The 13546-nt window shown below is 45.4% G+C and overlaps 1 protein-coding gene across 1 annotated transcript in view; it reads right to left on the reverse strand.

The window, feature by feature from the left end:
• Positions 1-785: 785 nt before the first annotated feature.
• The window catches only part of LOC120038053 (plasma membrane calcium-transporting ATPase 3-like), a gene marked incomplete at both ends in the record, with an annotated part of 30056 nt that continues 17295 nt past the window's right edge, over positions 786-13546 (reverse strand). Inside the window, one exon of the mRNA XM_038983994.1 lies at positions 786-857. Coding sequence (XP_038839922.1) covers positions 786-857 — 72 coding nt within the window. The remainder of the gene's footprint in view (positions 858-13546) is intronic.

The following is a 13546-nucleotide window of genomic DNA, read 5'->3' on the forward strand; positions in this document are numbered from 1 at the left end:
TAACACAACAACAACATTATTAACACAACAACATTATTAACACAACAACAACATTATTAACACAACAACAACATTATTAACACAACAACAACAACATTATTAACACAACAACAACAACATTATTAACACAACAACAACATTATTAACACAACAACAACATTATTAACACAACAACAACAACATTATTAACACAACAACAACAACATTATTAACACAACAACATTATTAACACAACAACAACATTATTAACACAACAACATTATTAACACAACAACATTATTAACACAACAACACCATTATTAACACAACAACATTATTAACACAACAACAACATTATTAACACAACAACAACATTATTAACACAACAACACCATTATTAACACAACAACATTATTAACACAACAACAACAACATTATTAACACAACACCAACATTATTAACACAACAACAACACCATTATTAACACAACAACAACATTATTAACACAACAACACCAACATTATTAACACAACAACAACATTATTAACACAACAACAACAACATTATTAACACAACAACAACAACATTATTAACACAACAACAACAACATTATTAACACAACAACAACAACATTATTAACACAACAACATTATTAACACAACAACATTATTAACACAACAACATTATTAACACAACAACAACATTATTAACACAACAACAACAACAACAACAACATTACTGACTCAACCTGCAACACGTCAACATGAACATTCCCTATGCTTGTTGCCAATATAAAAACGTCTCACCTTCTATTACGAACGTCTGGATGACAAAATACAGTACCAAGATGAGCACTGTTATAGCTGACATCACCAGGCCTAGACAGAGAGAGACAGAAAGGAATGATGTGTGACCAAGTAACTTTATGACCATGTGATGTTACATAAGGCCATACTAATTTAATTGACTGTATAACTTTATGACACTGTAATGTTACATAAGGCCATACTAATTTAATTGACGAGCAAAAAATGTAAGAAATATCCACCCAAAATAAAACGACTCCAAATTCAGAGGTCAATTGGGGTTATATTTGTCCTGTTTCACATATGTTCAAGTGTGTGGTATGAACTGTAAAAGTTTTTTGCATATCTCGCTCCCCTAAAACCCGCTCGGAGAGTCGGGTCACGTCCAGGGATCAGTCGTTATTGACGGTGACCCTGGAGAAATTAGGGGGAAGTGCTTTGCTCAAGGGCACATTGGCAGATTTGATAGCAAGTGGCTTGTTCTGGTCTCTATAGTGTTTTTTCCCTTGTAATGAACTGCTTTCCTTCTTGTTTACCCAGAGTGCTCATGGACCTGACTTTTAGGGATTGTTGTTTGTGCCTCACCACCTCTTCAAGAACATCTGGGAATCCACAGTGGACAGAGTGGACACACATCTGGGCATCCACAGTGGACAGACTGGACACACATCTACACATCCACAGTGGACAGACGTCTACACATCCACAGTGGATAGACGTCTACACATCCACAGTGGACAGACTGGACACACATCTACACATCCACAGTGGACACACATCTAGGCATCCACAGTGGATACACATCTAGGCATCCACAGTGGATACACATCTAGGCATCCACAGTGGATACACATCTACACATCCACAGTGGATACACATCTAGGCATCCACAGTGGACACACATCTAGGCATCCACAGTGGACACACATCTAGGCATCCACAGTGGACACACATCTAGGCATCCACAGTGGATACACATCTGGACATCCACAGTGGATACACATCTGGACATCCACAGTGGATACACATCTACACATCCACAGTGGATACACATCTAGGCATCCACAGTGGATACACATCTAGGCATCCACAGTGGATACACATCTAGGCATCCACAGTGGATACACATCTGGACATCCACAGTGGACACACATCTACACATCCACAGTGGATACACATCTAGGCATCCACAGTGGACACACATCTAGGCATCCACAGTGGATACACATCTAGGCATCCACAGTGGACACACATCTAGGCATCCACAGTGGATACACATCTGGACATCCACAGTGGATACACATCTGGACATCCACAGTGGATACACATCTACACATCCACAGTGGATACACATCTAGGCATCCACAGTGGATACACATCTAGGCATCCACAGTGGATACACATCTAGGCATCCACAGTGGATACACATCTAGGCATCCACAGTGGATACACATCTAGGCATCCACAGTGGATACACATCTAGGCATCCACAGTGGATACACATCTAGACATCCACAGTGGACAGACATCTAGACATCTACAGCGACTAGCTCTTAGAAAACTATTCAGTATTTTGTTTTTTTATGTACTATTTTTTACATTATTAGCTCAGGAAATGTTTTGTGTCATTACATACAGCCGGGAAGAACTTTTGGATATTAGAGCGGCGGTAACTCACCAGAACTGCCATCATTACCACCAGCAATACGAATTCCATGGAGCAGATCCTTTGTTCACTCTCCCCGGAGAAATCAAACTTCTTCCAGAGGCCGACCCAAAACCTCAGAAGAGGCACTCGGTACGGCCTGCTGGTTCGATTCAGGAGGCGCGCACACCACCTACCGCTTCCGAGTATATTACTTGCTAATGTTCAGTCTTTAGATAACAAAGTTGATGAGCTTCGAGCAAGGATTTCTTTCCAGAGAGACATCGGGGCCTGTAACATACTTTGTTTCACGGAAACATGGTTCTCTCTGGATACTCTGTCGGAATCGGTAAATCAGTACATCATGCAGACAGGAGTAAATATCTCTCCGGGAAGTAGAAGGGCGGAGGGGTGTGTTTCATGATTAACGACTCATGGTGTAATTCTAGGAACATTCAGGAACTCAAGTCATTTTGTTCACCTGACCTAGAATACCTCACAATTACATGCCAACCATATTATCTCCCAAGTGAAATCTCCTCCGTCATCGCCACGGCCATTTTACATCCCACCTCAAGCCGAAACTTGAGCTTCACTAGACTTTATACAAACTGTAAACCACACATCCTGAGGTTGCATTTATTGTAGCTGGGGATTTTAACAAAGCAAATCTGAGGACTAGGCTGCAAAAATTCTATCAACATATTGACTGTCCTACTCACGCTACCAAGACTCTTGAACATTGCTATTCAAACTTCTGGAATGCTTACAAGGCCCTCCCCCATCCTCCTTTCGGCAAATCTGATCACAAATCCATCTTGCTCCTCCCGTCCTATAGGCAGAAACTCAAACAGGAAGTGCCCGTGCTTCATACTATTCAACGCTGGTCTGACCAATTGGAATCCACGCTTCAGGATTGTTTTGATCACGTAGATATGTTCCAGGTAGCGTGCGAAAATAATGTAGATGTATGCACGGATACGGTGAGTGAGTTTATCAGGAAGTGTATAGGAGATGTAGTGCCCACTGTGACTATTAAAACCTACCCAAACCATATCACCTCTACCTTACCTGCCACCCTGGACCCACTTCAATTTGCTTACCGCCCCAATAGATCCACAGACAATGCAACCGTCATCACTCTGCACACTGCACTGTCCCATCTGGACAAGATAAATACCTATGCAATAATGCTGTTTATTGACTTCAACACCATAGTACCCTCCAAGCTCATCATTAAGCTTGAGGCCCTGGGTCCGAATCCCGCCCTGTGCTACTGGGACCTGGACTTCCTGACGGGCCGCCCCCGTCAGGAATACAAAACAGTGTAGCTATTCCCTCCGCAAGGCAATCAAACAAGCTAAGCGTCAGTATAGAGACAAAGTAGAGTCGCAATTCAACGGCTCAGACACGAGAGGTATGTGGCAGGGTCCACAGTCAATCACGGACTACAAAAGAAAAACCAGCCCCGTCGCGGACCACGATGTCTTGCTCCCAGACAAACTAAACAACTTCTTTGCTCACTTTGAGGACAATACAGTGCCACTGACACGGCCCGCTACCAAAACCTGCGGGCTCTCCTTCACTGCAGCCAACATGAGTAAAACATTTCAACGTGTTAACCCTCGCAAGGCTGCAGGCCCAGACGGCATCCCCGGCCGCGTCCTCAGAGAATGCACGGACCAGCTGGCTGGTGCGTTTACGGACATATTCAATCAATCCTTATCCCAGTCTGCTGTTACCACATTCTTCAAGAGGACCACCATTGTTCCTGTTCCCAAGAAAGCTAAGGTAACTGAGCTAAATGACTAATGACACCCACTTCCGTCATCATGAAGTGCTTTGAGAGACTAGTCAAGGACCATATCACCTCCACCCTACCTGACACCAAAGACCCACTTCAATTTTGCTTACCGCCCCAGTAGGTCCACAGACGACGCAATCGCAATCACACTGCACACTGCTCTAACCCATCTGGACAAGAGGAATACCTATGTAAGAATGCTGTTCATCGACTACAGCTCAGCATTTAACACCATAGTACCCTCCAAACTCGTCATTAAGCTCGAGACCCTGGGTCTTGACCCCGCCCTGTGCAACTGGGTCCTGGACTTCCTGACGGGCCGCCCCCAGGTGGTGAGGGTAGGTAACAACATCTCCACGCCGCTGATCCTCAACACTGGGGCCCCACAAGGGTGCGTTCTCAGCCCTCTCCTGTACTCCCTGTTCACCCATGACTGCGTGGCCATGCACGCCTCCAACTCAATCATCAAGTTTGCAGACGACACTACAGTGGTAGGCTTGATTACTAACGATGACGAGACAGCTAACAGGGAGGAGGTGAGGGCTATGGGAGTGTGGTGTCAGGAAACAACCTCTCACTCAGTGTCAACAAAACAAAGGAGATGATTGTGGACTTCAGGAAACAGCAGAGGAAGCACCCCCCTATCTACATCGACGGGACCATAGTGGAGAAGGTGGAAAGCTTCAAGTTCCTTGGCCTACACATCACTGACAAACTGAAATGGACCACCCACACAGACACTGTGGTGAAGGCATAACAGAGCCTCTTCAACCTCAGGAGGCTAAAGAAATGTGTCACCTGAAACCCTCACATATTTGTATATAGTCTTAATTCATTCCTCCTTAGATTTCACATGTGACCAATAACATGTATTTTATTTGCTGCCTACATACAGACTTGAAATCATTGGCCACACTAACAAATGGATCATTGGTCACTTTATCAATGTCGCTTTCATAATGATGTTTACATATCTTACATTACTCATCCCATATTTTACACCACCTATTGCATCTTTCCTATGCCGCTCGGTCATTGCACATCCATATATTTATATGTACATATTCTTATTCCATACTTTTACTTAGATTTGTGTATATTAGGTAGTTGTTGTGGAATTGTCAGATTACATGTTAGGTATTGCTGCACTGTCGGAACTAGAAGCACAAGCCTTTTGCAACACTCGCAGTAACATCTGCTAACCACATGTAAATCTGATTTGATTTGGGATCGCTTGTACCGTTCCTTGTCAAGGCCCTTCCTGCTGAGGTCATGCATCATGTCAAGTTCTATATCAATGATGTTGAATTGTTGCGCACTATTGACAATTTCCGGCAGCGGGCTGCTGTTCCTTTCCACTTAAGTCAGTCAAACCGGCCATCAAGGAGGGACAAGGATACTCTCTGTGTCATCACCATCAAGGAGGAACAAGGATACTCTCTGGGTCATCACCATCAAGGAGGAGGAACAAGGATACTCTCTGGGTCATCACCATCAAGGAGGAACAAGGATACTCTCTGGGTCATCACCATCAAGGAGGAACAAGGATACTCTCTGGGTCATCACCATCAAGGAGGAACAAGGATACTCTCTGGGTCATCACCATCAAGGAGGAACAAGGATACTCTCTGGGTCATCACCATCAAGGAGGAACAAGGATACTCTCTGGGTCATCACCATCAAGGAGGAACAAGGATACTCTCTGGGTCATCACCATCAAGGAGGAACAAGGATACTCTCTGGGTCATCACCATCAAGGAGGAACAAGGATACTCTCTGGGTCATCACCATCAAGGAGGAACAAGGATACTCTCTGGGTCATTACCATCAAGGAGGAACAAGGATACTCTCTGGGTCATCACCATCAAGGAGGGACAAGGATACTCTCACAATCAAGGAGGAACAAGGATACTCTCTGGGTCATCACCATCAAGGAGGGACATGGATACTTTCTGGGTCATCACCATCAAGGAGGAACAAGGATACTCTCTGGGTCATCACCATCAAGGAGGTACAAGGATACTCTCACAATCAAGGAGGAACAAGGATACTCTCTGGGTCATCACCATCAAGGAGGAACAAGGATACTCTCTGGGTCATCACCATCAAGGAGGAACAAGGATACTCTCTGGGTCATCACCATCAAGGAGGAACAAGGATACTCTCTGGGTCATTACCATCAAGGAGGAACAAGGATACTCTCTGGGTCATCACCATCAAGGAGGGACAAGGACACTCTCACAATCAAGGAGGAACAAGGATACTCTCTGGGTCATCACCATCAAGGAGGGACAAGGATACTCTCTGGGTCATTACCATCAAGGAGGAACAAGGATACTCTCTGGGTCATTACCATCAAGGAGGAACAAGGATACTCTCTGGGTCATCACCATCAAGGAGGAACAAGGATAGTCTCTCATCAAGCAGGCCTTGTTCAGCATCATCTGTCAGTAACTGCTGTTCACTTTGGCAGGATGAGCTTTTTGCTCCAGTGCTGCATGTTGGTTGTTTATTTATTTTATCGGTGTGAAGATGACAGAAGCTTGCCTGGTTTCATGAAGCTATTGCTATCAGACAGAAGCTTGCCTGGTTTCATGAAGCCATTGCTATCAGACAGAAGCTTGCCTGGTTTCATGAAGCTATTGCTATCAGACAGAAGCTTGCCTGGTCTCATGAAGCCATCGCTATCAGACAGAAGCTTGCCTGGTCTCATGAAGCCATCGCTCTCAGACAGAAGCTTGCCTGGTCTCATGAAGCCATCGCTATCAGACAGAAGCTTGCCTGGTCTCATGAAGCCATCGCTATCAGACAGAAGCTTGCCTGGTCTCATGAAGCCATCGCTATCAGACAGAAGCTTGCCTGGTCTCATGAAGCCATCGCTATCTGACAGAAGCTTGCCTGGTCTCATGAACCGATCGCTATCAGACAGAAGCTTGCCTGGTCTCATGAACCGATCGCTATCAGACAGAAGCTTGCCTGGTCTCATGAAGCCATCGCTATCAGACAGAAGCTTGCCTGGTCTCATGAAGCCATCGCTATCTGACAGAAGCTTGCCTGGTCTCATGAAGCCATTGCTATCAGACAGAAGCTTGCCTGGTCTCATGAAGCCATCGCTATCAGACAGAAGCTTGCCTGGTCTCATGAAGCCATCGCTATCTGACAGAAGCTTGCCTGGTCTCATGAAGCCATCGCTATCTGACAGAAGCTTGCCTGGTCTCATGAAGCCATCGCTATCAGACAGAAGCTTGCCTGGTCTCATGAAGCCATCGCTATCAGACAGAAGCTTGCCTGGTCTCATGAAGCCATCGCTATCTGACAGAAGCTTGCCTGGTCTCATGAAGCCATCGCTCTCAGACAGAAGCTTGCCTGGTCTCATGAAGCCATCGCTATCAGACAGAAGCTTGCCTGGTCTCATGAAGCCATCGCTATCAGACAGAAGCTTGCCTGGTCTCATGAAGCCATCGCTATCTGACAGAAGCTTGCCTGGTCTCATGAACCGATCGCTATCAGACAGAAGCTTGCCTGGTCTCATGAAGCCATCGCTATCAGACAGAAGCTTGCCTGGTCTCATGAAGCCATCGCTATCAGACAGAAGCTTGCCTGGTCTCATGAACCGATCGCTCTCAGACAGAAGCTTGCCTGGTCTCATGAACCGATCGCTCTCAGACAGAAGCTTGCCTGGTCTCATGAACCGATCGCTCTCAGACAGAAGCTTGCCTGGTCTCATGAACCGATCGCTCTCAGACAGAAGCTTGCCTGGTCTCATGAAGCCATCGCTCTCAGACAGAAGCTTGCCTGGTTTCATGAAGCCATCGCTATCAGACAGAAGCTTGCCTGGTCTCATGAAGCCATCGCTCTCAGACAGAAGCTTGCCTGGTTTCATGAAGCCATCGCTCTCAGACAGAAGCTTGCCTGGTCTCATGAACCGATCGCTCTCAGACAGAAGCTTGCCTGGTCTCATGAACCGATCGCTCTCAGACAGAAGCTTGCCTGGTCTCATGAACCGATCGCTCTCAGACAGAAGCTTGCCTGGTTTCATGAAGCCATCGCTATCAGACAGAAGCTTGCCTGGTCTCATGAACTTCATTGTTATGTGAGGATACCTTCCATATGAATGTCAGAGTGCCTAGGTAATTACCACAGGCGTACTTGTAAAAAGTAAAAGTCAATGGAAGTTTCAAGTTGTCAATCTATTTCCTCCGCTGGGATGTGTCATCAGGAGAAGAGTCCAGTAGGAAGCAAGGGTGATGTTGGGCCATTTTCTCTAAGGCTTGCAACAGAGTGTTGTACGAGGGGCTTACCAGTCCGCATGATGTTCTCATAAAACGTACACCTCTGGTGTGTGTTTGGGACTGTTGGTGATGTCTGGTCAATGTTTGATTCACCTTCTTCAAGTGGGATGCTGCCATGGACGCTTTTACATGCACCACATCCTCTCTGACATCTCATTTCATTTGAAATACACAACAAAGAAACGAGCAGTTTTAACTGAGAGGTTTTTAAAACATAAAGCAAATACAGAAATAAATGGTGCCGTTTTCCAACATCAGACACAGTGAATCTACAAGGAGTAGTAGCTTCCCATCATCAGACACAGTGAATCTACAAGGAGTAGTAGCTTTCCATCATCAGACACAGTGAATCTACAAGGAGTAGTAGCTTTCCATCATCAGACAGTGAATCTACAAGGAGTAGTAGCTTCCCATCATCAGACACAGTGAATCTACAAGGAGTAGTAGCTTCCCATCATCAGACACAGTGAATCTACAAGGAGTAGTAGCTTTCCATCATCAGACACAGTGAATCTACAAGGAGTAGTAGCTTTCCATCATCAGACAGTGAATCTACAAGGAGTAGTAGCTTTCCATCATCAGACACAGTGAATCTACAAGGAGTAGTAGCTTCCCATCATCAGACACAGTGAATCTACAAGGAGTAGTAGCTTCCCATCATCAGACACAGTGAATCTACAAGGAGTAGTAGCTTTCCATCATCAGACAGTGAATCTACAAGGAGTAGTAGCTTTCCATCATCAGACACAGTGAATCTACAAGGAGTAGTAGCTTTCCATCATCAGACAGTGAATCTACAAGGAGTAGTAGCTTTCCATCATCAGACACAGTGAATCTACAAGGAGTAGTAGCTTTCCATCATCAGACAGTGAATCTACAAGGAGTAGTAGCTTTCCATCATCAGACACAGTGAATCTACAAGGAGTAGTAGCTTTCCATCATCAGACAGTGAATCTACAAGGAGTAGTAGCTTTCCATCATCAGACACAGTGAATCTACAAGGAGTAGTAGCTTTCCATCATCAGACACAGTGAATCTACAAGGAGTAGTAGCTTTCCATCATCAGACAGTGAATCTACAAGGAGTAGTAGCTTCCCAACATCAGACACAGTGAATCTACAAGGAGTAGTAGCTTTCCATCATCAGACAGTGAATCTACAAGGAGTAGTAGCTTTCCATCATCAGACACAGTGAATCTACAAGGAGTAGTAGCTTTCCATCATCAGACACAGTGAATCTACAAGGAGTAGTAGCTTTCCATCATCAGACACAGTGAATCTACAAGGAGTAGTAGCTTTCCACAAACTTAATTGATATGAAAAAGTGACACAATCCATTCATAAAAATACCTGTAAAGTGACCTCGGTTTGCCCAGGGCTTGGATATTGAGGTAGAGAGCAGACTGCAGTAATCCCAGATCTGGATCCAGTTTGGGTGCCTTGTGTTGTGTGTCCTGGTATCTGTTGTAATAGTAGGATCCAAGGCCTTGTGGTAATTGCAGGAATCGGTCTGGTGTGGCTAAGCCCCTTGCCTTGAACTTCTCCAGATCGGGGTCCATATACCAGAGTGCTTTGGACAATCTGGTAATGAATATTCAGCCTATATGGACATAAGAAAATAGGAGAAATATAAACATTTGAGTCTGATTATCATTATTAAATAAATTAACATGAATTAATTAACATTAACAAACATCAACGAACATAATATAAGATGTATAATAGAATACAACAGCCTAATCTGTACTCCGAATGAAATAATTATTGACAAAAAAATAAACAATTTTAATCACATGTAATGTATAATCAGTTCTTTACTGAAATGTAAATAAATAAATAAATAAATATAATCCACTATTCATAGGTTTATCTAGACTTCGAGAAGAAACAGGGCTATTTAAAAATAAGTTTAGCTCAGTAAAAGGAATGCAGAACTGAAAAAGGTGCATTCTCCTATCTTCTAGATTCAAATCATAATTTAATGTGATGAGTAGAATATTTATGTAATATTGTTATTTGCACTCTCGTTATTATCCTGCAGTCGGCAGTACTGAGTCAAGTACGGTTTCATACGAGGTCACATCCGGAGTCACTGAAGGATTAAATGACCAAAAGGAACAACCTATTGTGTCACTGCAGTGGTTCCCAACCTTTTCCGGTTACTGTACCACCAACTAAATGTTGCTCTGCCCAGAGTACCCCTGATGTACCCCTTCATGTGCATTTTACCAGTAGTCCTATGGTCTCATGAGTCTTCTCAAGTACCCCCTGTAGATAGACCAAGTACCACTGTAGATAGACCAAGTACCCCCCTGTAGATAGACCAAGTACCCCCTGTAGATAGACCAAGTACCCCCTGTAGATAGACCAAGTACCCCCTGTAGATAGACCAAGTACCCCCTGTAGATAGACCAAGTACCCCCTGTAGATAGACCAAGTACCCCTGTAGATAGACCAAGTACCCCCTGTAGATAGACCAAGTACCCCTGTAGATAGACCAAGTACCCCCTGTAGATAGACCAAGTACCCCCTGTAGATAGACCAAGTACCCCTGTAGATAGACCAAGTACCCCCTGTAGATAGACCAAGTACCCCTGTAGATAGACCAAGTACCCCCTGTAGATAGACCAAGTACCCCTGTAGATAGACCAAGTACCCCTGTAGATAGACCAAGTACCCCCTGTAGATAGACCAAGTACCCCTGTAGATAGACCAAGTACCCCCTGTAGATAGGCCAAGTACCCCTGTAGATAGACCAAGTACCCCCTGTAGATAGACCAAGTACCCCTGTAGATAGACCAAGTACCCCCTGTAGATAGACCAAGTACCCCTGTAGATAGACCAAGTACCCCCTGTAGATAGGCCAAGTACCCCCTGTAGATAGACCAAGTACCCCTGTAGATAGACCAAGTACCCCCTGTAGATAGACCAAGTACCCCTGTAGATAGACCAAGTACCCCTGTAGATAGACCAAGTACCCCCTGTAGATAGACCAAGTACCCCCTGTAGATAGACCAAGTACCCCCTGTAGATAGACCAAGTACCCCCTGTAGATAGACCAAGTACCCCCTGTAGATAGACCAAGTACCCCCTGTAGATAGACCAAGTACCCCTGTAGATAGACCAAGTACCCCCTGTGGATAGACCAAGTACCCCCTGTAGATAGACCAAGTACCCCCTGTAGATAGACCAAGTACCCCCTGTAGATAGACCAAGTACCCCCTGTAGATAGACCAAGTACCCCCTGTAGATAGACCAAGTACCCCCTGTAGATAGACCAAGTACTCCCTGTAGATAGACCAAGTACCCCCTGTAGATAGACCAAGTACCCCGTGTAGATAGACCAAGTACCCCCTGTAGATAGACCAAGTACCCCCTGTAGATAGACCAAGTACCCCCTGTAGATAGACCAAGTACCCCCTGTAGATAGACCAAGTACCCCCTGTAGATAGACCAAGTACCCCCTGTAGATAGACCAAGTACCCCCTGTAGATAGACCAAGTACCCCTGTAGATAGACCGAGTACCCCCTGTAGATAGACCAAGTACCCCCTGTAGATAGACCAAGTACCCCCTGTAGATAGACCAAGTACCCCCTGTAGATAGACCAAGTACCCCCTGTAGATAGACCAAGTACCCCCTGTAGATAGACCAAGTACCCCTGTAGATAGACCAAGTACCCCCTGTAGATAGACCAAGTACCCCTGTAGATAGACCAAGTACCCCCTGTAGATAGACCAAGTACCCCCTGTAGATAGACCAAGTACCCCCTGTAGATAGACCAAGTACTCCCTGTAGATAGACCAAGTACCCCTGTAGATAGACCAAGTACCCCCTGTAGATAGGCCAAGTACCCCCTGTAGATAGACCAAGTACCCCCTGTAGATAGACCAAGTACTCCCTGTAGATAGACCAAGTACCCCCTGTAGATAGACCAAGTACCCCCTGTAGATAGACCAAGTACCCCTGTAGATAGACCAAGTACCCCTGTGGATAGACCAAGTACCCCTGTAGATAGACCAAGTACCCCCTGTAGATAGACCAAGTACCCCCTGTAGATAGACCAAGTACCCCTGTAGATAGACCAAGTACCCCTGTAGATAGACCAAGTACCCCTGTAGATAGACCAAGTACCCCCTGTAGATAGACCAAGTACCCCCTGTAGATAGACCAAGTACCCCCTGTAGATAGACCAAGTACCCCCTGTAGATAGACCAAGTACCCCCTGTAGATAGACCAAGTACCCCTGTAGATAGACCAAGTACCCCTGTAGATAGACCAAGTACCCCTGTAGATAGACCAAGTACCCCTGTAGATAGACCAAGTACCCCTTGTAGATAGACCAAGTACCCCCTGTAGATAGACCAAGTACCCCCTGTAGATAGACCAAGTACCCCCTGTAGATAGACCAAGTACCCCTGTAGATAGACCAAGTACCCCTGTAGATAGACCAAGTACCCCTGTAGATAGACCAAGTACCCCCTGTAGATAGACCAAGTACCCCCTGTAGATAGACCAAGTACCCCCTGTAGATAGACCAAGTACCCCCTGTAGATAGACCAAGTACCCCCTGTAGATAAACCAAGTACCCCTGTAGATAGACCAAGTACCCCCTGTCGATAGACCAAGTACCCCCTGTAGATAGACCAAGTACCCCTGTAGATAGACCAAGTACCCCCTGTAGATAGACCAAGTACCCCCTGTAGATAGGCCAAGTACCCCCTGTAGATAGACCAAGTACCCCCTGTAGATAGACCAAGTACCCCTGTAGATAGACCAAGTACCCCCTGTGGATAGACCAAGTACCCCCTGTAGATAGACCAAGTACCCCCAGGGTCCTAGTACCCCCTGTGGATAGGCCAAGTACCCCCTGTAGATAGACCAAGTACCCCCAGGGTCCTAGTACCCCCTGTGGATAGGCCAAGTACCCCCAGGGTCCTAATACCCCCTGTGGATAGGCCAAGTACCCCCTGTGGATAGGCCAAGTACCCCCTGTGGATAGGCCAAGTACCCCCAGGGTCC

This window comes from Salvelinus namaycush, unplaced genomic scaffold, assembly GCF_016432855.1.
Source record: "Salvelinus namaycush isolate Seneca unplaced genomic scaffold, SaNama_1.0 Scaffold2064, whole genome shotgun sequence".
In the NCBI taxonomy this organism is placed as follows: Eukaryota; Metazoa; Chordata; class Actinopteri; order Salmoniformes; family Salmonidae; genus Salvelinus; species Salvelinus namaycush.